Source organism: Orycteropus afer, unplaced genomic scaffold (genome assembly GCF_000298275.1).
Source record: "Orycteropus afer afer isolate SDZICR_OR568_19922 unplaced genomic scaffold, OryAfe1.0 scaffold00009, whole genome shotgun sequence".
NCBI classification, from domain to species: Eukaryota; Metazoa; Chordata; class Mammalia; order Tubulidentata; family Orycteropodidae; genus Orycteropus; species Orycteropus afer.
In genome coordinates this window covers 18,422,018-18,449,334 of record NW_006921596.1, presented here as the reverse complement: position 1 = coordinate 18,449,334, position 27,317 = coordinate 18,422,018, and the positions used below count along the sequence as shown (strand labels likewise).

The window sequence follows — 27,317 nt, the reverse complement described above, 5'->3', positions numbered from 1 at the left end:
TGAAGATGATGTCAACACCTATTTACCTTACTTCAAATACTGTAGCAAGGAACATGGAGGGGAGGGGTGATGGACAAAGCCCACTGAAAAGCAGTATACAAATGGAAGGATTACTAGGATGTGCCTCAAGTTCATGTAAAATCTCTGGCCTGTTATTTTCCCCTGTTGTTGTTGTTAGGTGCCATTGAGTCAGCCCTGACTCAGCAACCCTTTATAGAACAGAACAAAACACTACCTGGTTCTGTGCCAGCCTCACAATCCTTGCTATACCTGAGCCTATTGTTGCACCCACTGTGTCAATCCATCTCATTGAGGGCCTTCTCCTGTTCTGCTGACCCACCACTTTACCAAGCATGACATCCTTCTCCAGGGAATGGTCCCTTCTGACAACATGACCAAAGTAGGTGAGACAAAGGCTGGCCCTTCTCGCTTCCAAGGAGTATTCCGTCTGCACTCCTTCTAGGACAGGTTTGTTAGTTCTTCTGGCAGTGCAAGATACTTTCAGTGTTCTTGGCCAATACAACTCAAAAGCATCCACTTTTCTTCAGTCTTCCTTCTTCACTGTCCAGCTCTCACATGCATATGAGGCGAATGAAAATACCATGGCTTGGGTCAGGCGCACCTTAGTCTTCAAAGTGACATCGTCACTCTTCAGTACTTTAAAGAAGTCTTTTGCAGCACACCTGCCCAAGGCAATACGTTGTCTGATGTCCTGACTGCTACTTCCATTGGTGTTGATTGTGGAATCAAGTAATATGAAATCTTTGACAACTTCAATCTTTTCTCCATTTATCGTGAAGCTGTCTACTGGCCCAGTTGCGAGGATTCTTGTTTTCTTTATATTGAGATGTAATCCATACTGATTTTCATCAGTAAGTGCTTCAAGTCATCTTTATTTTCAGCAAGCAAAGTTGTGTCATGCATATTGCAGGTTGTTAATGAGTCTTTCTCTAATCCTGATGCCACACTCTTCTGCATATAGTCCAGCTTCTCGGCTTATTTGCTCAGCATACAGATTGGATAAGTATGGTGAAAGGATACAACTCTGACACTCTCCCTAACTGCTTTTAAACCATGCTGTATACCCTCGCTCTGTTTGAACAACAGCCCCTTGGTCTATGTACAGGTTCCTCATGAGCACAATTAAGTGTTCTGGATTTCCATTCTTCTCAATGTTATCCATAATTTGTTATGATCCACACAACTGAATGCTTTTGCATAGTCAATAAAGCACAAGTAAACATCTTTCTGGTATTCTTTGCTTTCAGTCAAGATCCATCTGACATCAGCAATGGTATCTCTCATTCCACATCCTCTTCTGAATCCAGCTTGCTTTTCTGGAAGTTCTCTGTCAATATACTGCTGCAACCATTTCTGAATTATCTTCAGTAAGATTTTACTTGCATGCAATATTAATTATGTTGCTGTTGTTATGTGCCATCGAGTCGGACCTGACTCATAGCGACCCCTCCTTGGGTTTCCGAGGCAGTATCACTACAGAAGTAGATTGCCCCATCTTCCTTCCAAGGAGTGGCTGGTGGGTTTGAACCGCCAGCCTTCTGGTGAGCAGTCAAGTGCCTTAGGCACGACACTACCAGATAGAACTTGCAGCAGGGCATGGTGGGACAGATCCTCACTACTCCATGTTATGTCTACTGGGCTAGAACCTCCAGAATGGCTTCTCAACCCACCTCTCTGGCACCTCAGCTAAAAAGAGTCAACCAGCTGGCTGGGGACTGGTGGAACAGCTCAAATAGGCTCATAGGACAGGGTCTTGTTGTCCCAGGGCCCCTCGCCCTCCTGGAGTGTTACCTCTCCGGAAGGGTAGCAGGACATCCTAGAGAGCAGCTCAGGGCTTCCAAGAAGGCAGAAGTAGAAGCTCATAGCTTAGCCCCAGAAATGGCACAGTGGCACTTCACCATGTTGTACTGGTTAGGATTCAAGAGGAGGAGACAATACAAGGGCATGAATAGTAGGAGGTGGGGTTTACTGGGGCCTCAGATGTAACAGAAAACCACACATACCAACAAGAGGCCACACCACCCCTCCTGCGCACCCCCTACCCTCCGGCCAGGCTTGGCATTATTTTCTCACTGCATTCATGACCATCTGAACTAACTGTGCTGGATTTATGTGCTTGTTCACAGTCAGTCCCCCAGCTCCCCATGTAAGCGCCTCAAGAGAAAAGATCTTTGCCTTAGGCCTAGTCCATAAATGGTGATCAACAACTATGTGTTGAATGAGTATTTGTGTCTGTGGCAGGGATCAGAGTAGAGTACAACGTTACAACGTTCATACTGATTTTATCTGGGTGGCAGAATTAGCTGCTTGGTGATTTTTCTGTTTCCAGCTTCATGCATTCAGCATGTCTTACTGTCGTAATTGGAGTCTCTGGGGAGTGGAAACGGTTAATGTGCTCAGATGATAAATGAAAGGCTGGAGGTTTGGTTCTACCAAGAGACACCTTGGGAAGCTGCTGACTGACCTAGGTGCTTCCAAACAATTAGGCACTGAAAACCCTATGAGGCACAGTTCTGTTCTGACGCAATGGTTTACGTTCAGTGGGAAATGACTTGATGACAACTGGGTTTGGTTTGTTTTGTTTTCTAAACTAATATGATGGGGGGAGGGGAGGTGTTCATGTAGTCACTCACACTCACAGATCCCAGATTTAATGGTTCCCCATCAACCAACTCCCTCAGCATCACTCAGAGGAGAGGACGTGCCCCGTCTTCCAGTCAAGAGGTGTCCAGGCTATGAAAGAAGAAGGTGAAAGAAAGGCCCCTGCAGCCAATGATCACTTCTCCACAGCTCACTCCGTTAGCAGGACGTGGCACCAGTCTCTCGGCTAGACTGTAATTTCAACTCCGTGCTGGGAGAGCGACACCAGACGAATGCTGAGGCCACTTACACAGGAGCGCTGAATGCTCATGCCACGCTCTCCAGGTCCCTGCTTGTCTTCTTCCCAGTTCTGTTGTGTGGCTTCCATGTATTTATAGAAGCCAGTTACTCCAAAGGGTACCAATTTGCATGACTTCGGATGTTGATGTGCTGCCAAATGTCAACTCCGCACTTTCACGCTATCTCCCAAAAGTAATTCTGCTGTAGAAAAATTCTGTGTCCTAAAGTATACACGCAAAGTTGAGGGCTTTGTGTCTTTAAAAAACAAACACACATAATGCCCCTAGACAACCAAATCATATTATACAACACAAGATTTCAACACTCTGGCACACTGCCAGGGCTTAATGGCCAGTCAGACGCTAAGTAAGGAAATAGGTCTGCATTAAACCTACAAATAAGTCAACAATCAATAGTTCAGTATTACAGTAAAAATTTGATGTGCCCTTTAAATTGCTTCTAGCATCATCCTTCTAACTCAAGCTCAGCTTCAGAAGCAAAACAAAACAAAGATGATCAAGCAAGAAGCTTGAACACAACCTATTTTCCCAAGCACAAAGCCTTGGCATTTTGAAACGAAAAGCTGCTCCAAGGTTTCACAGAAATCCTTTACTGTGTACCTGTAGGGCAGCAACCCTGAGAAATAATAGGCTGAGCTTTGGACAGTAAATTAAACTGACAGCTCAGCAAGCAGAAAACTATGGCAAAGAAGGAAGCACCTGGAGCTAAACGTGTGAAGCAGGTGGGGCCTTCCTGCAAACACCAGCATCTCCCCTCAGACCAGCAGGGGTTCCCACCCAGGTTCAGAAAGCAAGCTCCCCTTTCTCCTTCAATCCCCATTATCTTACCACTCAGCTCATTTAAATCTCAGCAAAGCCAGCCACATCCATTCAAAAGCTGGAGCACCTTTCGCTGTCACTGTGGGCTTTCAATTCCTTGCTTTGCTCTGAATGAACCATTAATTATACTTTGATTTCATACTTCCACTACCCCTCCTTCTTCAAAGACATCCTGAAAATTTACTCTTTTCCTAAAACAGTTGAGTCTAGAAATTAAATTTAAAACCTAGCATGTCAAGGGCAGTGTACTGAGCTCAAACTTAAAGAAGGGAGTTCACACTTGAAGGAACTAGTCTCTAGGTCTCAGGCTCTTCAACTGTGAAATGGGGGTTAACAAGAGCAACTGCCTGGGGGGTTAAGGAGCTCTGGTGGGCAGTGGTTAGGGCATTTTGGCTGAGAACCGGACCGAAAGGCTGGTGGTTTAAGCACACCAGCCACTTCATGGAGGAAGAGGAGGCAGTCTTGCATAGACTTACAGCCTTGGGAAAAAAAACCAAGGGGAAATCGCTGTGAGTGGGGATCTCCTCAATGGCAGTGATTTCAGTTTCTGAGGGGCTTGTTGGGAAGATCAAGTCCGAAAATCCAGAAGTGTTTATTTAGCACAGTGCCTGGATAAAGCAAATGCTCGATAAGCCACCCCAGCTCTTGTTGGGGTGAAACAGAAGACAAGCGTTGAACTGGCCTCTGGCACCACGTTTCACTGCACTCGCAGGGAGCATTTAATTAAAAAAAGAAAAGGAAAACCCAACTATTTTCATTAGTGCTGCTCAAAGTCAGGCCTAAGGAGCACCAGCCTACAAATGGTTTGTTCTGGTCTGCAACAAGTCAGTCCCAAATGGAGAAGAAGCCTTTGGAAACTTTCATAGCAATCTGATAGTTGTTTTTATGTCTGTTGAATCTAATGATAATTTAAAAAAAAAAAAAAAAAAAATTGGAGCTGGATGTTTGCACATCTTTTACTTCATGTTTTTCTAGCAATTCACTTTCATTAGAGTTTATGAAAGTATCAGTCTGTGACGAATTAGAAATGAAAAGAAGAAAACTGGTGTGAGAAGCACTGGTTTGGTGAGAGCTTTTCCCATGAACAAACCTACCACCATATATTCCTTCCACTCTAGTCATTGGGGGGCTGGGACTGCATCTGAGAGCCAAGTGCTACTGTAAATGCCTAGGACCTCCAAGGGTCCCCAGGCCTGCTTGATCAGAGACTGGCCCTGCACAGACAGACTGCCATGCACTGCTGATGAAGAACAAACAAAAAAAAACCTCACTCCTGTCGAGTTGGATCTGACTCATCATAGCAACCCCTTCTTGGGTTTCTGAGGCGATACTTCTATGGAAATAGACTGCCCAACCTTCCTTCCGAGGAGTGGCTGGTGGGTTTGAACCTCCAGTCTTCTGGTTAGCAGTCAAGTGCCTTAGGCACTACACCGCCAGAGCTCCCACTGGACTGTGGATAAAGAGAATCTAATAAACACTATTGTGAAAGGGGATAAGGAGGCCTGGAGGCGCAGTGGTTAAGTGCTCAGCTACTAACTGGAAGGTGGGTGGTTAGAACCACTCTGTGGGAGAAAGATGTAGTCGTCTGTTTTCGTAAAGATTTACAGCCTTGGAAACCCCATGGGGCAGTTCCACTCTGTCTTACATTTCTACTCTGTCCTATTCCGACTGTGAGTTGAAATCCACTTGACAGCAGCAGCTTTGGGCTTTTTTGTTTGTTTGTTTTTGTGTTTTGGTAAGACAGGGGAGAGTACTCACAGAAGTTCATTTCGGTACCTTGAGCAAATGAGGCATTTCACAACCTTCCCTGGCTGTGTCTACCTGTCCCTGAGAGAGCAACGGCATTTTGAAATACATAATGTTTTCAAAGAAAAAGGAGGAGTGCAGGAAACTGTCTCTCATCCTTTCGCTCACGCCTCTCAAAGAAATAAAGCAAATCAGGTAGTAACACTAAAGTTAGCCTGTAAATCCACACTCCCACTTACACTCTGCTGACCTAACCCTCCTCTTTGCTTTAGAAATTAAGCAAAAGGCCTAGTCCTAATTGTAAATATGTCCGAGACGAGGGGTCCTTCAGTTTCATTTCTCGGAAGCTGTGTTCCGCCCAGATTCTGCTGCAGTGCGGTTCAAGCTCGTGGTGGGTTTTCTGCAAAGCACAGGCAGGATTTTGCTGATGGTATCTCAGCCCCGCAGCCACTTCACAGTGAGAAGCGAGGCCTCGCCCTTCTGTCCTCCAGGATAATTAAAGTGGCTCGAGCCCCGCTGCTGATCATTAGTGTTGCAGACCAGCGGCTGTCAGAATCAAGGGCCTTAGCCCAGCTCGCCTGCCAGCAACAGCAAACCTGAGCTCGGGAAACTCATTCAAGCTCTCCATAGCTGAAGTGCAAGATGATTTGTGAAACAGGAAAGGGCTTAAACAGAAAGCAATACACTCTCGTTCCGAGAGTTCTACGGCAAAAAGAAAATCTAAGCACAGGTCTTGTCAGTAGAAAATGCTGCCGTCTCCACCTCCCGGCTTCCTCTCTGGTCCCCACCAAGCAAACACACAAACAAAATGAAGCAAAACCAAGTCTCCTCGACCTGAGCCCCTCTCTCAATTTCCTCACAAAATGTGGACTTTTAGTGGAGTCACCAGCAACCAACGCCCTAAAGTTTTGTCACTCGAGACCACACTTTGCAACTACGTACCACCAAGTGAAAGAGCCTCAACAGGCTGCCCAACCTTGAAAGCTTTGTATCGAATATTCCAAAACAGAAGTAGGAGATCACAGGGCACTGCGGCAAGCAGATCAAAGTGGCACAATGGGTGCGGCTGCCATCTGAAGATGACGCACTGTTCTACAGTAATGCATTCAATATTCGACAGGGTTTTAACCCCCATTTAAATCACATCCACTCCAGTATCAAACACTTCAGCAGATAAAAAGAATGCCCATTTCTGATTCCTGAAACCAAGCGATTTCAAGGTGTCAGACTGAAGATGACCATACCTGTGCCCCCCCCCCCCCCGGAGTGCTGGAGCATCAATAGGTATTGGCAGGTTAAGGGAGAGTTGGGGAAGGAGCAGGGGGATTCAGTTCCAGTTCAAAGGCCCCAAGGTCGGGCCAACATTTGAAGTGCTCTATTAAAATGGTAGACAAATATTTTAGCCATGGACTTGTTTCAAAATAGTCTTACAGAACCACTCCAACTTCTTTCTTCTTTGAATTGGTAAGGAGTATTCCCTTGCTCACTACAGGATTTAAGAAACCTCTGAGAAGACAAAAAAGCCTGTCATTTCCTGCTTGCTCAGAATGCATTCAGCATCCATTTACTTGCTTGTTCAGAGAGGCCAGCATTCAGAAGTAACTGTGAATGGATAAATAAAAAGGCTGAGATCTTATAGCCTTGGCTCACACAAAAGAAGTTTCTCCCATTTTCCACAGACGATGCCTTTAATGCCCATTTTTGTTTCAAAGTTGCCATTTTTAATTCCATTCACAGGACACTTTAATGTAATTGCCTACTTTGTCACCAGACCACAATGCCTACTTTTTCCCTTATCACAAGCAGGCAGAAAAATTAAATCATTTCAGTACTTAGCACAGCACCCTGCATCAGGTTACCTAATTACAAACACAGAACAGCAGAGCATGCTAGGCTGGCCTCTGTGAGAACACCATTTCTCAGGTTTACGGTTTTTCTGGCTCTGAGATTTACACTGGCTCGGTGTTTAATGACAAGGCACAGCAAGTATATTTATTAAGTTGGGGTGACATGGACACCACCGTGTTCACACAAAGGACAAAGCCTGGCACAACTACTGTCCCTAAACCAGAATCCAGAACCCAGTGAGGTGGGGTCTGCTACACACAGTGCGACCACTACACTCCAATCTCGGCCTAAAACACCTCGTGTTCCAGGAAAAGCCTTCTCTCAGCTTTGGAGAGAAGCAAACAGGCTTTGGATCCAGTGAGATTCAGATTCATTTGCTGGTGAAGCTAAAAGCATTAACTACAAGTTGCTTTAAGTCCAGGATAAACAGCTCCTATGAACTGAGAAAGAGCAAGATTCAAGTACTCATTCCCAAAACCAAACCCATTGCTATCCAGTCAATTCCAGTTCACAGGGACCCTATAGGATGGGGCAGAACTGCCCTACAGGGTTTCCTAGGCCTTAATCTTTATGAAAGCAGGTCATCAGGTCTTCTTCCCATGGAGCTGTTTGTGGGTTCAAACCACTGTCTGTTACGTGCGCAGCTGAGCACTTAATCTCTGTGCTACCAGGGCTCCTCTAAGTATCCATTAAAGCCCTCTACAAGCTCAAAGAAAAGTCACCACAAACTTCCCACTGACTCTTGGCAAGGGGTGGGGGGGCAAAAGGACTATAACAAAGGAGATCAATGAACACCAACACTTAACCAAAAACTTTCACGCCTTTAAGTCCATGGAACAGTCTCCCATATTTTTCTATTATGTGAAAACATTTAAAAAGCAAAGTCTTACTGCTTCAGAGTCCATCAGCTCAGTATTTCTGATGATGCAATTAGGGCTAATTTGGGTGAACGCTCACCATTCTGTGCAGAAGAGCCTGCTCAAGCAAATTATGAGCAGAAACAAGAGGGAAGAGAGGTATGTTTTGCCCACTTAAAGCATTTCTCAGAACTGCTACAGAAAAAATCAGTATCCAAACAGATGCAACTCTCATGAATGAACCTCACTCATCTCTTCCTTAGATCCACTACAACAGCTCAGAAAAGACCTCCCTTTGGCAGTTTCAGTTTCTACAAACAGATGAAAATGACAACTGCATTTCCTTGAAAGTAGTCCGAGAATTAAGACACCGTTTATCTATTCACACTGCACTTTCCCTCAACTGATCCAAACTAGGGAAATGTTACTGCACTTTTTCCTTAGCACTGTTTTCCCAGGGAGATTTCCCAAAGAGCTGCTACTTAGCACACTAATCATTCCAGGCAGGTCTGACCTTCTTTCTGACAAACTGCCACAGGATGTCTGGAACGCCCCCCAGCCTGCCGGCACTACCGACAGTGAGTGAGGGCACAGCAGCACCGCCGCTTCCCCTCTCAGCCGTTACATATGGCTGCATTTAAGCAGGAGTCTCTTGATTCTGAAGATATAAAATTAAAAGATAAACTATGAAAATAACAATTTAGGTGATAAGGGGTTACAGCAGCACTGACTCGTTTTTATACTTACAAGCTATTTAGGTTCTTCTATTTAAAAGATAAGCTAAGAGTGGCTGGGGCACACTGTACATTTCCAAGGCCAAGGACAGAGAAAGGAAAGAAACAATGAATATTTTATTACTGTTACAGTGCGGGAAGCAAAACACATTTTTTAAAAAGGCAATTACTATTGTAGCATTAGTCACACATGGCAGATTAGTTTCTCAGACTCCGATTTTCTTAGGTTATTTTATCCTCCATTTGAGACCTCCTCCTCTTATCTCTTTACTCACACTGGGCAGATTTTCACCTGAAGATTCAGGGAGATTATATAAAGACCTGCAGAATAGGGTGTCTGTTTTTAAAGGGGGTAGAGGATGCACAGAACTGAATTTTCACTTATCTATGGTTAGAATTGGCTGCTAAGTAAATTCCAACATAATCTAGATTTCTGTTTACTCTGTGGAGAGAAGTTTTGCCTTCTCTTAAGCAGTAAAGCCAACATACTACATCTGGAGGCCAGAGGGGAAGAGAAATCTGAGAAGACTATGGAAGAGGCGACATCTAAGAAAAAGCTTCAGTGTTAACACTCAAATCAGTACCTGTATGTTCCATAGTTCCCAGTCCAGGTTAAGGGAAGACAGTGAGCAAAGGCCTAAAGTATAAAAGAAAAAAATGAGGGGGCTAAGCATCCTGGCTGTACAAAGCACACACACACAAAGAAACTGCTGTGTAGAAGGAAGATGGGGCTTTCTATTTCCAGTAATATTTATCACCCCAGAAACCCAACAGGGCTCGCAATGAGTCAGAATCGACTCAATGGCAGTGAGTTTGGTTTGTGGTATATATGTGTGTGTATATATATTACACATACATACAAGGAGCTCTGGTGATGTAGTGCCTAAGGCATCTGACTGCTAACCAGAAGGTTGGGGTTCAAACCCACCAGCCACTCCTCAGAAGGAAGACTGGGCAATCTACTTCTATAAAGATTTACTGCCTCAGAAACCCAAAGGGGGTCACTATGAGTTGGAACCAAGTCGATGGCAGTGAGTTTCGTTTGGTTTTATATATATACACACACACACATACCCATACACACACATTTGCGCCAGGTTCCTACCTTTGCAAAGTGTCACAACTTAATTCTGCCTAAAAAAAGAAACCTAACCTGTTGCCATCACCTTGATTCTGACTCATAACTATCCTACTGGGCAGAGCTGAATTACCCCAAAGGGTTTGTGAGGCTATAATCTTTGTGGGAGCAGAATGTCACACAGTATTTAAGATGTTTAATACTTTAAAAAGCACACTGTTTTCATTTGAAAAAATGTCTCTACAGAAATTCTCAAACATGTTACACGTGATGAACCTGTTTAGAGAAAGGAACTACTACTCAAGGCTGGCATCAGACATGAGGACTCAGCCGTATGTCCTGAAGAGGATGTTGAGGGCAAGATCAAATACTTGGTCGAGATCTGCAATCAGATGCCTCAGCCCAACACTCCATAAGGCTGTGAAATGGAGTTAGATTTAAGAATGTCTCATTACAGCTGGAGTTTCTGCTACATAAAACTGTTTGGAGTTGAACTGTGTCCCCCAAATATGTCCAAGTCCTAACCTCTGGTACCTGGGAAGATAATCTTAGTTGGAAATAGGGTCTGTGCAGATGTAATTATGTTAAGGATCTCTTGTTATCCCACATTTGGGATGGGCCCTAAATCTAATGACTGCTGACTTTATAAGCTAAAGGAGAGGGAAATTTCAGATACACATGGAGTAAGGCCATGTGAAGATGCAGGCAGAGGTTGGGTTAAGCTGCCACAAGCCAAGGAACGTAAGGAGCCACCAGAAGCTGGAAGAAATGCGAGGAAGGACTCTCCCCTGGGGGCTTCAGAGGGAGTGTGGCCCTGCTGACACCTGGCTTTGGAATGTCCTGCACAACTGTGGGAAAATAAAGCTCTGTTGTTTGCAACCACCAAGTATGTAGTAATTTGTTGCATCAGCCCTAGGAAACTAATACAGTAAGGAGCTCTGGTGGTGGTTAAGGCATTTGACTGTCAACCAAAAGATCGGTGATTCAAACCCACCAGCTGCTCTGTGGAAGAAAGAGGAGGCAGTCTGCTTCCATGAAGATTTACAGCCATGGAAACCCAACGGGAGTCACTATGAGTCGGAATCGATTCAATGGCAGTGAGTTTGGTTTTGTTGAGTTTTAGTCTAACACTATCTGGAAATATTATAGCCTAATGCTAGGGAACTATAGCTCCTGTTTTTATGGTTAACTCAGATTATTTCTGCATAGCCTTCTTGATGTATACATGCAATCTAGTGAAAAAGCCCAGGATGTAACTGAACTGTGTAAACTTTCACTTTTATCACACACATCATCCAAGGTGCATTAAATCTGTGCAATCTGCCCTCAATTTTTTTTTTCCCCAAAGACAGACCTAGGCAAAGTGATCTCTGAAAGGACCAATGCTCTCCAAAGCACAGTCACAGGAGCAGGTCACTACAGTCACGTTAGTGTCATGGCCTGTTAACAGGTACTTCATCTCCATTAAACAAACATGCAGGCATTCTTTACGACCATTTCCAAAACAAAAATAAACAAACAAAAAAATCGACTAGCATTATAGATATATTGTTTGTTTCTTTTAAAGCATATTTTTTTAAAAAACTTGTTACCTTTGCTGATCAGAGCATTTAAAAAAAAAAAAAGTTGTCATTCTCAACATATGCCAACATCATTGATTATGACAAGCAATGAAACGGTAACAAGAACAACAACAAAAAAACCCTACTGATTTCAAACTCCATTGGAAACAGAAGAAAATATAATCAATGTTTATAAGGACAATCTACACGTGAGAAAATGCCTTTTCAAGCTCCTAAGTAATGCAAACAGTGGACGTGCTGGGCGGCGTCAGCATCAGCATTTCCTTCTACAAACAGTACTTTAAGGGCCTTACAAACTGACATAATAAATTGACTGATATGTGGGGCTAGGGTGCATTCTCATTTCAAAAAATGCACTGGTTCAAAAATAAAAGTTCATATACAAAAGTCCATCAGATGATAAGAACGGGTGCATCAAAGGATTTAAATCAAGTAAGTGAAGAGACAACCTACAGAATGGAAGAAAATATTTAATAACCATATATCTGGTGAGGGTTTAAAATCCAAAATATATAAAGAACACCTATAACTCAACAACAAAAAGACAAATGACCCAATTAAAAAATACACAAAGGACTTGAATACCATTGCTCCAAAGATATACAAACAGCTAATAAGCACATGAAAAGCTGTTCAACGTCATCAGTCATTCTGAAAACCAAACCCACTGCCGACGATTCTGACTCACAGCAACTCTGTAAGAGAGTAGAACTGACCCATATGGTCTCTAAGCCTATAAACATTTATGGAAGCAGACTGCCACATCTTTCTCCTGGAGTAGCTCATATCCATGTGAAAGCTGGACAGTGAATAAGACCGGAAAATTGATACTTTTGAATTGTGGCATTGGTGAAAAATAAAGAAAACACCAAGGACTGCCAGAAGAATGAACAAATCAGTCTTGGAAGAAGTGTCCGAATGCTCCTTCTCAGAAGCAAGAACAGCCAGACTTTGTCTCATGTACTTTGGACATGTTGTCCAAAGGGACAGTCCCTGGAGAAGGATATCATGCTTGGTAAAGTAAAGGGTCGGCAAAAAAGGGGAAGACCCTCAACAAGACGGACTGACACCGTGGCTGCCGTGATGGCTTGAGCATAGCAAAGACCGTGAGGACGGCACAAGACCTGGCAGAGTTTCATTCTGTTGCACACAGGGTCACTATGAGTTGAAACTGACTCTACGGCACCTAACAACAACAACAAATCTTTATAGAAGCATACTATACATTTTCTCCCATGAAGCAGCTGGTGGATTTGAACCACCAAACTTAAGGCATCACCAGGGCTCCCCATTAGTCACTAGGGAAATGCAAATCAAAATCCCAGTGAGATACCATTTCACATTCACTAGAATGGGTATTATCAAAAACACTGAAAATAAAAAATGTTGACAAGGATGTGAAAAAATTGGAATCCTTGTTTATTGCTTGTGGAAATATAAATGGTACATTCACCATGGAAGAGTTTAATTGTTCCCTTAAAAAGTTAAACACAGAATCACCATATAATAATCCAGCAATTCCACTTCTGAGTATATACCCAAAAGAATTGAAAGCAAGGACTTAAAGAGATAATTGTACACCAATGTCCACTGCAGTATTCTTCACAATAGCCGAAAGGTGGAAACCAAGTGTCCATCAATAGATAAATGGATAAACAAAATGTGAAATATATATAATTGGAAAATTAGTCAGTTATCAAGAGAAATGAAGTTCTGATATACTCTATGACAAGGATAAACTTGAAGATATTATGATGAGTGAAATGAAATAGGCACAAAAGAATACTGTATAAATATACTTATGTAAAATCTAGACTAGGCAAAAGCATAAAGATAAATGTATTAGTGGTTACCAGGAGCTGAGGAGAGGGGAGAATAGAAAATTATGGTTAAAGGGGTACTGAGTTTCTGTTTGGCATGATGAAAAACTTTTGGAAGTAGACAGTGGTGATGGTTGCACAACATATGAACACATTAATGTCACTTAAATTGTACACTTAAAAATAGTTAAAATTGTAAACTTTTTTATATCTTACCACAAATTTTTTTTAAAAATCCATCAGATGTATAGTATAGCATGTGAATTATGTCACTATAAAGTTGTTACAACAAAATTTTATTTAACAGTCCATCAGATCATGTGTAGCTGGCTTTTCTTTAAAAAAAAAAAACTGAAAATGTTCAAATTTACTCTTCTTGGTATCAACCACTGATGATGCATAGGTGCCTCTTCCAGCATTATGAGAAGAATTAAAAAGCAGGGCCATTCCGTGCTAAGGGCACTAGATAGTTTGGCTCTTACAACATGACAACTAAATAAGAAGACAGACAAGAAAATGATACTACGTATATCAGACACCTATATACAAAGTTTAAACACAGGTCAGCTGAGCCACTGAACACAACTTTAAAACTCTAAGCCCTCCAATGTGAGCCATCTCAGATTAGACCAAAGCCCTGGCCCTTCAGATCATAGCTAAACTTTCTCCTTTGAGCCTTTGCTGGAAAGAATATAAACTCCACAGAGGACTGATTTCAAAACTAGTTAAGTCCTAACCCTTCATTTCAGGTCTAGATAATCAACTCTCAATTAATCAAAAGCTATCTTAGATTCTGCATTTTTGAAGCTATTTTGAAAAGTCCAACTGAGAAGTAAAATTTTGAACAGAAGCATCCTTAGTCTCAAAATTCAAAGATTTCCCAGGGGTACAGGACCAAAACTCTTAGCCATGCTCATTCCAAATTAAGAAATTCTCTTTGATATAACAGAGCATGCATTGCTAGGAAACCATCTAACGGGGGTGTTGAAGCAGGGTGTTCGTGAATTAAGGAGAGGGTTAGAACACATGACCATGATGACTCAATACATTTATAAGCCCTTCGATAATACTGCAAAGTAAAACCAGAGCACCACATCAGTGGACCTGAATAAAATGCATCACTAAACACTGCCGAGTTTTCCAAACATGCATTCCAAGTAGGCCAAAGAATAAGACAAAAAGCAGTTAAGTCTTAAAATAAACAGATTCTTTGGTATTTTCAATATTAAAGACATTCCAAAAACCAACCTTTCAGCAAATGCCATTTCTTTCTATACTATTAGGAATGCTGCCTACACGCTGAGGATTCAAATTACTTAAGACATGTCCCATTCTCTACTTCTGATCCCTGCTATAAGTATGTATTTTTATAAACAAATCATCAGTATAAGCATCAATCAGTTGAAATAGGAGGGGAAAAACCACAAAAGAAGTATGCATACCCATTTAAGATTACATGGAAATGAGCTATAAATTGACAGTCAAGTACAACTGAGTGCATAAAATCGAGGGAAAAAACACCTAGATTTTTACACTTTGGAAATGCATCAATAACAGAAAAAATAATGAATATCTATAATTATTCAAACATAGGGTTTTATGTTTCTGTGTTGGAATAAATGCAGTAGAGTTGTGGCAGTTAGATGGATTAAAATAGTTCTTCCAAAGGATAGATGGTATTAATTCAAATTGAACCCAAATAACACAACTATTTCCCAACTCTACTAGGAGTTGCAGGAGCTCTGGTAGCATAGTGCCTAAGGCACTTGATTGCTAACCAGAAGGCTGGTGGTTCAAACCCCCCAGCCACTCCTCGGAAGGAAGGTTGGGCAATCCTACTTCCATAGTGACACTGCCTCGAAAACCCAAGGAGGGGTCGCTATGAGTCAGGGCTGACTCGACGGCAAATAACAACAACAACAACAACAACTAGGAGCTGCCATTGTAGGATCTTGTAGCCTTCATTTCAAAGGTAAACCAGTCATCAAAAATGGTGCCCCACCGGACCCTTCATTCTAATGCAAATATAGTCAGGGTCCCCACTGCTGAAAACCAGAAGTGAACCACCAATTTTCCTCAATAATTTTGCCTTCTTATATATCTGTTTCTCATTTGAAAAAAATAGTTCTGCGTTGTACCAGTGGTATGTTTGCTTAAATGGGCCGATGTGGTCTATTTCCTGCTGCCACTAATGTAGCCAAATATTTTCTGGAAATCAATGAATAGGTTTCAGTAAATAGTGCTCTGAGTTTTCCTCAGCTCTCTGTCAGCCAATACAAGCAAGATTTAGAAAAGAAATGCAGAAGATGAATAGTAAGATTATTTGAGATCTAGTAAAGAAAACAAGAGGAACTTACAACTAATGTTTTTATGCCTTGGATTAAGCCCAAGGAAGGAAGAGAAATCTGTTCTTATGATTATAATAATCTAAAAAAGGCAGGTTGGAGTTGCTTTCTTCCAAAGCTGAGTCTCTCATTCTCTTAACATCTAAGGAAGCAGAAAATCACCCAGGAAAACCAGAATTTCCAAATCAGCAGAGCAAAATAGTGCCAGGGACTTCAGTCTGGTTACATGCCATTCCTGGCACCTGGCAGCCCTTACCTGAATGTCCGTGTCCTTCACAGGCTCAAGAGGCTCAAAGGTGGTGGCCGCACTCAGACTCTCCAGACGCTGTGAGATGTGGGATATGTCAAGTCCCCGAGACCCAAGGAGAACTGACCTATGTGGGAATACAAGGTAGAGAGACAAAAATGAGTTAGAGAATGGGATTCCAAAACCAAACCAAACTCACTGCTGTGGAGTCAGATCTGGCTCACAGTGACCCCTCCTTGGGTTTCTGAGGCAGTATCACTATGGAAGTAGATTGCCCAACCTTCCTTCCAAGGAGTGGCTGGTGGGTTTGAACCGCCAGCCTTCTGGTTAGCAGTCAAATGCCTTAGGCACTATGCTACCAGAGTTCCTGAGAACAGGATTGTTGTTGTTATGTGCTGTTGAGTCAGACCCGACTCGCAGCGACCCCTCCTTGGGTTTCCAAGGCAGTAACACTACGGAAGTAGATTGCCCAACATCAAATATTTCTTATACTCAAAACTTCCTATACACTGCCCAGATATGTTGATATGGCTGTTTTATACCTCCTCCTAAAGTCCATCACCTGGAATACAGATACAACACTGCATTTGGTAGTAAGAGAGATGCAAGTTCTGATCGTGAATTAGAGTGAGGGTCTGTCCAGAATAAAATGATAGGATTGCCAAAGGCCAGACTGCACCAAACACTTCACAGTTATGGGGGAAAAATGAGGTACATTCTATTATTAATCCCCATTTTATAAGTGTGTAAGCTAAGGTACTGAGAAGTTAACCAAATTGTCACAGAGCCAAGAAGTGGCAGGGCCAGGATGTAAACCTAGGTTCCCCAGCTCGGGAGCACAAACTCTACCTCAACCTATACTTAGGGAATTTCAGAAGCTTCAGGAGTCACCTACTCCCAACGTCAGTCATCAGATGGGGACACCAAAGGCCAGAGTAGCCAATAATTTGCCCAAGGGTGGTCAAACTAGAAGCCACATTTCCTGACTCCCAGTCCTCTTTCTCCTGCCCCCCAGGACTTCTCTTCAAAAGCCAACCACGATGTCCAGTACATCTTTAAGTTCCCTCTCTGCTGCCTAGCCCAACAGTACTGGACTGTCATGTGACCGACAAACACTTTTGAACAGGGAGACTTCTGGTAAGATGGAGGAACAGGCAGACAAGCAATACAAACCCTCTTCAACAAAGAAAAGAAAAACCAATTGACAGAGATACAGAAGCAAAATAAAGCAGGAGAAACAAGGGACCAGGATACAGACTCAAAACACATCCCTGAGGATGATGCAGCATTAGAACTCCCTGATAAGGAATTCAAAAGAATTACATTTAGGTATCTTCAACTAATTGAGAGACAGATCAAGGAAAACACAGAGAAAATCCTAGAACATTTTCAAAAGACAATACAAGAACAAAATGACAAAATAAATGAAAAAATAGAAATGATACAAAATCTACAGCCAGAAATTCAGAAGATTAATACCAAATTTTCAGAAATAGATAAGACATTGAATGGGCAAAGGAGCAGAACTGAATCAATGGAAGACAGAATTAATGAGATTGAAGGCAAATACCTGAACACTTCTTTGGAAAGAGATCAATCAGAAAACAGATCAAAACAAAATGAAGAAAGCCTAAGGTTCATATGGGATACCATCAAAAGGAATAACCTATGTGTAATCAGAATTCTAGAACAGGACTAGACAAATAAAACCACAGAGAAAATTGTTGAAGATTTGTTGGAAGAGAATTTTCCCAGTATGATGAAAAGATGAGAATATATCCATTCAGGAAGTGCAACGAACCCCAAACAGGATAGACCCCAAAAGAAAATGACCCAGACATATCATCATCAAACTTACCAAAACCAAAGACAAAGAAAGAATCATGAGAGAAGCATGGAAAAAACAAAAAGTTACCTACAAGGGGCAATCAATAAGACTAAGCTCAGATTTCTTGACAGAAACCATGCAGGTGAGAAGACAATGGGATGGTATGTATAAAACACTGAAAGAGAAAAATTTCCAACCAAGAATTAGGTACCCAGCAAAACTGTCTCTCAAATATGATGGTGAAATTAGGAAATTTCCAGATTAGTAGAAATTAAGGGAATTTGTTAAAACCAGACCAACCTTACAAGAGATGTTAAGGGGAGCCCTGTGGACACAGAAGCAACAACAGCCAACAACAACTGACCGTTAACACACATGATGATACAACCCAGAAACCAACCCAGCTATGGAAGTATCCAAAGTAAATAAGCCTACAGGATTGTACACAGGGAACCAGAGACATCAATTGACAAATGAGGACAACTACAAACCAAAAAGAGGGAAAAAACTGTGTCATTATAGAACTTCTAGATGGTAGGGAAGTCAAGACAACTACAAGACAGAATGGACTACTCTAAATTGGGAAGAAAACTATAAATCACAGGATAACCTCAAAGAAAAATAATAAACTTTCACATCAAAAAAAGAGGACCAGGATAGATGGGTGAACAAGCTAAACAATTATGTATGTCTAAATGGAGAGTGTATCCAAGATCATATACAGGGTTGGCAGACAATGGGCCTCTCGAAGAGTATGAAGGGATGGACACTGGGAGGAGGTAACTATGGGGAGGAGGTGGGAGGGGAGCTGCTGCATTGTAAATTTTGGTCAATGACATGAGACAAAGTATATGTGAACTGCTGTATGAAAAGTGAATTTACTCTGTAAATCTTCACCCAAATCCTAATAAAAAAAAAAAAAAAAAGAGGACCAGTATATATATTCAGCAAATACTAAAACAATAGCAATGAAGGAAGCGATAACACGATTCATAAACAAAACAAGCTCAGCACAGAAAATTATACGGAACAAAGAAACTGACACCATGAGAAAGCACATAACAAAAATGACAGCAACAAATTCATATTTGCCGATAATTACATACCTGGTAAGGGACTTATCTCTAAGATTTATAGTGGAAGAGTGGATGACCAAACTATGGTACATACACATAATGGAATGCTATGCAGCACTAAAGAATAATGTAGAGTCTGCAAAACACCATATAATATGGATGAACTTGGAGGACATTATGCTGAGTGAAATAAGTCAATCACGAAGGACAAATATAGTATTAGTTCGTTATTGTGGAAGGTCAAGGAAAGGTTTATATATGGAGGGAAATTTTCTTTGTTGGCTGCCAGGGGTGGGAGGGGAAGGGAGGGAACACTGCAAAAAAAAAAAAAAAATGCATTGACCCATGTCACTTTAGTTTTGTGTATTTCACTGCACATAAGTTATATTTCAATAAAATGCATTAAAAAAAAAAAAACACTTTTGAACAGAACTGACAAACTCTGTCAATACTCATCTGGGCTAATGTGACAATGGAAACCAAACCAAACTCATGGTCAAGTCGGATCCAACTCATAGCAACCCCTCCTTGGGTTTCCAAGGTGGTATCACTATGGAAGTAGATTGCCCAACCTTCCTTCCAAGGAGTGGCTGGTGGGTTTGAACCTTCTGGTTAGCAGTCAAATGCCTTAGGCACTATGCCACCAGAGCTCCCAATGGAGAGGAATAAAAAACACAGGTTCTTGCTAACATCTAGAATACTCTCCAGGAGAAAGAAATTCAGGGGAAACAGATAAATTTTTCAGATTTTTTTTCTTTTACTTGGATAATGATTTATTACCAAAAAATGCCATTGACCAAGTTTGTGTCCATTCTAATCACTGTGACCATTCAGAAGCAGCTGGAGCACTTGGTAATACAAGTAACTCTAACACCTATGGATGCAACACCTCAGATTTCCAATTCTGAACGGACAGACCTACTAGAGAAGAGAAAGGATTTTCCACATTTAGTTCTATTCTCCTAAGTACTACAGAACTAAATAGGGCACCCCCAGAAGACCCCGTCCTATAAATGTTTATCTCCTCCAGACAGACAGGTAAACTATGATGCCATCCCTGGGGCTTCTCCTCCAATCCACCATGACAGATAGATAGTCTTGTGTCTCTCTTCCAACAGCTGCTAACTTCCTAACCCCAGTGACCAGTTGCTGTCAAGTCGACCCCACCTCATGGCAGCCCCAAGCACACCAGCAGAACTGTGCTCCACAGGGTTTTCAACGGCTGAATAACCCTAACGGCCCATTACAACCACCCAGACACTTTTCCTCCGGAAGATTTTGATTTGGTAAGCTTGAGAAGACGTCCGGAGCATGAGTGTTAGTATAATGGCCCCTCACCTTTTTCATAACAGCTTTATTGAGATACATTTAGTATTTCATATAATTCATCCATTAAAGTATATAATTCAATGGTTTTTAATACAGTCACAGAGTAGTGCGATCACCACAATTGATTTTAGAACATTTTCATGCATCAGTACTTCATTCCTTTTCATTTCTAAATAACATTCCATTTTATGGACACTGATCCATTCACCAGCTGACGGGCATTTGGATTATTTCCACTTTTGGCCTATTCCAAAGAATGCTATGAATATTCATGTACAAGTTTTTGTATAGACATGTTCTTATTTCTTATGGATAGAATATACCTAGGAGTAAAACTTCCATGTTATATGATAACTCTCAAAGGAGCCCTGATGGGGCAGTAGTTAGGCGATCGGCGGACAACCAAAAGGTAAATCCCACCAGCCGCTCTACAGAAGAAAGATGTGGCAGTCGGCTTCAGTAAAGATACAGCCTTGGAAACCCTATGGGGCAGTTTTACTCTGTCCTACAGAGTTGCTATAACTCAGAATTAACTCAATGGCCAAGCCTGTTATGTTTATTTGAGGAACTGTCTGTTTCCCAAAGGAGCTCTAGTGATGCAGTGCCTAAGGCACTTGACTTCTAACCAGAAGGCTGGCAGTTCAAACCCACCAGCCACTCCTCAGAAGGAAGGTTGGGCAATCTATTTCCATAGTGACACTACCTAGGAAACCCAAGGGTCGCTTTTAAGTCAGGTCCGACTCGACAGCATAGAACAACAGCAACAACTGTTTTCCAACATGGCTACCCTATTTTACATTCCCACCAGTAATGTATAAGGGTCCAATTTTTTCCATATCCTCAGCAACACTTCTTATCGTTTTGATTACAGCCAACCTACTGAGTCTCCCTTTTAAATATATATTTTACAAAAAAATTTAAAAACACAAAATTAAAGTGGCAAACGTCCTAGTACCTACCACCCAACCTCAACAACTGCAACAACGTAGCCAACGTATTTCACCTATAGCACTATTTAAGTAAACAGTAACTATCATAGTAAAGAGTAAATAAGCAAATCTCCCCCACCCAGGTTATGAGATGTTAGATACTACCCGACTGTTTCACAATTTCTAAATCTGTGCTTGTTTGAATCAGATCCAAATAAATTCTCTACTTGTAGATGATTGATATGCACCCTAAATCTCCTTTAATTATATTAAAACTGGAGGTTCTCATTTCTGGATTATTTCTCCTAGAGAGCAATGCTACTGAACTTGAATAGACAGGTGAATCACCTAGGAGGCTGTTAAAATGCAGATTCCGACACAGTAGGTCTGGAATGGGTGAAAGATTCTCTCTTTGAAAGGAGCTCACGATTGATTTCGATGCTGTTGACTGCACTCGAAGTAGCAAGGATGTAGCCTTTACCACAGAACAGACTTTGCTGATTTCATCCCCATGAAGTCACTTAACATGCTCCTCTACCTTCTGTATTGCCTGTAAATTTAGAGTAAACTCTAAAGGTTTGATCAGATTCACATTTCATTCATTCATTCATTTATTTATTTATTTATTTTTTGAGGAAGGGGGCAAGATTACTTCTTACTTCCACTGGGAAGTATGTAATGTCTGACACTTTCTTTTTGGGCTATCAGCAGACACTGGTGACCACTGCTTAGATCCACTGAGTCGATTCTGACTCACAGAGACCCTACAGGACAGGACTGCCCCTAGGGTTGCCAAAGCTATAAATCTTTACAAAAGCAGAATGCCACACCCCATGCTCTCCCATGAAACCACTGGCAGGTTTGAACTGCTGACCTTCCGACCAGCAGCTAAGCACTAAACCACTGTGCAACCAGGGCTCTTTTCCATTAATTCTGCAGGGGCTGTAAAATGCTGGTATGCTATCTTTATTACCCGTTGTGTTGTTAGGGGCCATCGAGTCGGTTCTGACTCACAGAGACCCTACGTACAACAGAACGCTGCCTGGTCCTGTACCTTCCTCACAATCCTTGCTACGCTTGAGCCCACTGTTGCAGCCACTGTGGCAATATGTCTCATTAAGGGTCTTCCACTTTTTGCTGACCCTCTATTTAACCCAGCATGATGTCCTTCACCAGGCACTGGCCCCTCCTGGTCCCAAGTACATGAGAAGAAGTCTCATCAACCTCATTTCTAAGGAGCACTCCAGCTGTACTTCTTCCAAGACAGATTTGTTTGTTCTTCTGGCAGTCCATGGCCCATTCAGTACTCTTCACCAACATCGTAATTCAAATACCTCAATTCTTCTTCAGTCTTCCTTATTCGCTGTCCAGCTTGCACATGCATACGAGGCAATTTGAAAATACCATGGCTTGGGTCAGGTGCACCTGAGTCCTGAAAGGGACATCTTTGCTGCCTAGAAAACCCTAGGGGGTAGTTCAACTCTGTTACATTAAATTGTTCTAAGTCGAAAATCAACTTGACAGCACCTAGTAACAACAGTATTAGTATGACAAATAAAGTTATAATCTGTTACATGACTTTGGGCAAATAAATGTTTGTATTTGCTCTGCATGAACAAGAAGAAAAACGTGAAAGAATGAGCAAATTAATAACACTAGGTATCTTGGAGGATCAAGTTAGGAAAAGTGACTGCTAGCTTTTTCTTTGTACACCTCCTCTAGGTTGTTTGAGTTCTCAATGGATTGGAAAAATCCATTGAGGTATCTCTGATGGAAGAGAGGGGGGATATAATCAATGATCGGCAGCCAGGGAAGGCTTCACTGCTACTGATAATATTCAAAGTCTTAACTGTGCAATGTGTACATGGGTATTCATTCATTGAGCAAACTCTTTCTCTAAAAGGCCAGACAGTAAACACGTCAGGCTTTGCAGGCCACACAGTCTCTGCTGCAGCTCCTCAATTCTACTACTGTAGCACAAAAGGGGCCACAGACAATACACGAGTAAGTGGGGCTGTGTTCCAATAAAACTTTAACAGGCAGCAGGCTGGATCTGGCCCATTGGCCAGAATCTGCCAACCCCTGATTTACACTTTTATATATGTTATGTGTATTACTCTTTATGTGTGAAAAATAACAATTTGGAAAGTCAAACACAAACAAAAAAGCTATCAAATCTGTTCCCTAAAAAGAAAAATCCAAGAAAGCATATTTAAACAAATGAATTCAGCATAAAACAATTCAATCTTAAATCTACAATCTCATCTTGTCTCTCTAGTACAGAATTTTCTTTCCCAACTTATTTCATGTAAGAAATTGTTTTCCTACTCAGTTTTCTCTTCTGCCCTCATTCCTTACTAAAATATTCACATCACACTTTATGTTTCTGCCTATTAAGAAGATGGAAAAATACAGTCATCAGCTAACTGGGTTCTCTTGCAGCACCTGCCCCACCCTATACCCATTCTTTCAATGTTCCAACTTCCTCCTCCCTAAAATAATGACTTTAAGGTAGAAAGAGATGGGGAAGAATGGAAATTTACAAGAAAGAGAGCATGACTGATAACTGTTACCAAGAAAACATTTTCCCTTTTTGCTCTTAATAGGCTATCAAGCTGATGCAATTAAATTATAACTATAGCAACTCAGCTGGCACCGTGGGCCTTGTGCTCCAGCAAGATCCTTGCACACGAGCACAGAGCCAGCACGCTCAAGACCAGAGGCAGCTGCAGGCAGCCAGGTCAGCGGCTGAGGAGTCCGCAGGGAAGGCGAGTCTGCAGCAATGTCTAAAGGCTGGCTGGGGTGTTGGGGAACAGCGTGGGGGAGCAGCTGGCTGCACTAGCTGAATGGCTAGGTAGTTAAAAATCTCTGCCAGAAGAGCAGAATTCCAAATTCTCACGGACTCCAGATTTCCTGGAGCCATGGAGTCCGGATGAATCCCTGAAACTACTGCCCTGAGATAATCTTTAAGTTTTAAACCAATAATATCCCCTGAAGTCTTCTTAACACCAAACAAAAGTTTAGCTTAACTAGTAAAAAATGTCTGCCTTGAGCATTCTACTCTTTTAAGAACGGTCTATGTGGGATCAAAGTGACAATGGCAACTTGAAATATTAGATAGGAATATTTATCTAATAAGGCTAAGTGAGGAGCAGTGAGATTGTGTTAATGGAAGAGGAACAACTCAGGAAAGGAGGGTGAGAAGGTTTTACACTCCAAGAACGTAGTCAGTGTCACTTGATCTGTACAGGTGGAAACTGTTGAACTGGTGTATGTTCTGTTGTATATATTCAACAAAAAGAAAATAAATTATCAAAAAAATCCCTGCCAGGGTCCCTCTGACATCATTTTATCAGTGCCAATAAAACCAAAACTAACTGTTATTGTTGTTGTTATCAGCCATCGAGTCAGACCCGACTCATAGCGACCCCTCTGTGGGTTTCCGAGGCAGTATCACTACAGAAGGAGATTGCCCCATCTTCCTTCCAAGGAGTGGCTGGTGGGTTTGAACTACGCCACCAGAGCTCTTTTAAAAATAACATTTTGGGAAAGCCTAAAGAAAAATTTCCACAACATTCTTCCTGACTCCAGAGAACAGCCAAAATTCCACTCCCAAGATCAGCTGGAAAACGAATGTAGGCCTCCATCAGGGACAGGAGCACACCCTCTGGAGACAGCCTTGCCGAGTGTAATTCCTGGCTCACTACTCACTAGCTGTGCAATCCAAGTGAGCAACTTGCCCTCTCTGAGCCTTTGTTTCTCACCTGTGATGTTGCAATCACAGTCCCTATGTCACAGTGTGGTTGTGAGGATTAAGCAAAGTCTAGCCAAGTTTCTAGCATCACGATAAATGAAGAAAAGATTGAAGTTGTCAAAGACTTTCTATTATTTGGTTCTACAATCAAAACCAGTGGAAGCAGCACTCAAGATATCAGATGACATACAGCATTGGACAAATCTGCTGCAAAAGACCTATTTCAAGTGCTGAAGAGCAAAAATATCTCCTTGAAGACTAAGGTACGCTTGACACAAGCCTCTGTAGTGTAGTGCCTAAGGCATTTGACTGCTAACCAAAAGGCTGGCAGTTCAAGCTCACCAACCACTCCTCAAAAGAAAGACTGGCCAATCTACTTTCGTGGTGATACTGCCTCAGAAACCCAAGGAGGGGTCACTATAAATTGGATCCAACTCGACGGCAGTGAGTTTGGTTGTTTTGGTCATGTGCATGTGAGAGGCGGACAGCGAATAAGGAAGACCGAAGAAGAGTCGACAGTTTTGTGGTGTTGGCAAAGAATGCTTAAAGTACTGTGGACTGCTAAAAGAACTAACAAATCTGTCCTGGAAAAGGTGCAGCCGGAATGCTCCTTGGAAGCAAGAATGGCCAGACTTCGTCTCACCTACTTCGTCTCACCTATGGTCCCTGACAACATGACCAAAGTAGATGAGACGAAGTCTGGCCATTCATGTTGTCAGGGACCATTCCCTGGAGAAGGATATCATGCTTGGTAAAGTGGAGGGTCAACAAAAAAGAAGGTGGCCCTCAACAAGATAGACTGACACAGGGACTCAATGATGGGCTGAGGTACAGCAAAGATCGTGGGGCTGGCACAGGACCAGGCAGTGTTTCATTCTGCCGTACATAGGGCTGCTGTGAGTCAGAGACAACTTGACAGCACCTAACAACAACAACAACAGCCAAGTTTCTGACACAGAGTAAGTAGTCCATAAATCACATTTCTTACGACAAGTTGCATGGGCTTTTCCTGTCCCCCAAATTATAAGCTCCTTGAGGGTAAGGACCATGTCTAATTCATGGATATAGCCCCAGAAGCAGTACAGGTCTGGCAAGTGGAAACCTTGAACACACATTTGCAGAATCCACAGCCCATTCAGTGCTGTTGGGGTCATTGGCACTTTATTTCAGCTGCACTCTCTCAGGGATCACCTACTTTCCTGTCTACAACCAACTAAGAGGCACCGTATTTCTGAGGCCCTTCCGCGGCAGCCTCCGGGGTCACTGACAATAAGCAGAATCACTCCTCACTTGGACGGCTTCTCTCACTGACTGCTCATCAATTTCTCCCAAGTACTCTTAGAAACTTGGCTCATCACTGAGTGCTCTCTTTGGAAGCAACACTTATCTGCATGGCCCACATTTACTAACGCACTTATAGAAGTCACTTAAGATCTAACAGTCAGCAAGCCCAAGAAGGAACCACTGAGACCAAGGCTCCTCTGGCCTCTCCCACCCCACCCATCACACAGACCCACTGCTGGGTCAGGCAGATAAGGCCGGCAAAGCCAAGAGACGAAGGGACAAGGCAAGGCTGCTGATTGTTTACCAAACCTCCCTGAGTTCTGAGAACGTGGCTTGTGTCTGTCACTCACGGACCACATCCAAATCCAAGACAGGAAGGAAGAACCAGATCTTGCCCCCAAGCCACACAGTACCAATGCTGCCTCCCCACCAGTACTCACGCCTTGACATCTGCTGTCTCCTGGGACGTGCGTGTGAGGGTACGGGAACGCAGGCGCTCGCCCGCCTGCTGGATTTCCTGTAAGTTCCGTTCCACATGGGGAAGCTCTGAGATGCCCTCAGTCTCGGCGGCAAGCTGTTCAGCTTGCTGAAGGAGCTCACCAAACCCCTCGGTATCCATTGGAAATGCAGATCCTAGCTGGTGGAGAAAAAAGAAGGAGAGCTAAATCAAGGGAAAGACAGGTGTCAAACCCTGCCTGAATCTGCTCAAAGCTTAACAAAACTGAGGCCTTTTCATAAACAGACAAGGAGACAGCTCATCGACAAGCAGGATTTGTTCCTGAACAGACCCGAGAACAGGCCTGAAAGAGAAAATGAGTCAGACTGTGAAGCAGCAGCGTAATTTCTGTGCATACTGACAGCCCTAAGATTGACTGCTGTCACCAGAACAAATGCAGCGATATTAAGCCACAGATCATAATTCCTGCCTCCTCTCACAGACCCAAAGCAGACAAGGAAATGAAAGGCACAGTGGCAACCTCTGTGAGGTTTAAGGAACCACCACCAACACCTCCTATTCCTCCACTGTCTTAGGCAAACACGCCTACCCAGAGTGCAGGGTGCTGGACAGCCGAAGACCTTTATCTCACACGATTCTCACAGCAACTCTGTGACCCTTCT

General features: G+C 42.5%; 1 protein-coding gene across 1 annotated transcript in view; it reads right to left on the bottom strand.

Moving 5' to 3' along the window:
• Window positions 1-26,817, bottom strand: part of NUP93 (nucleoporin 93) — a 101,296-nt gene extending 74,479 nt beyond the window's left edge. The window contains exons 1-2 of the mRNA XM_007947279.2: window positions 26,639-26,817; window positions 16,008-16,125 (exon numbers count right to left, since the gene is read on the bottom strand). Of these exons, the coding sequence (XP_007945470.1) occupies window positions 16,008-16,125; window positions 26,639-26,817 (297 nt within the window). The remainder of the gene's footprint in view (window positions 1-16,007; window positions 16,126-26,638) is intronic.
• Window positions 26,818-27,317: the final 500 nt, after the last annotated feature.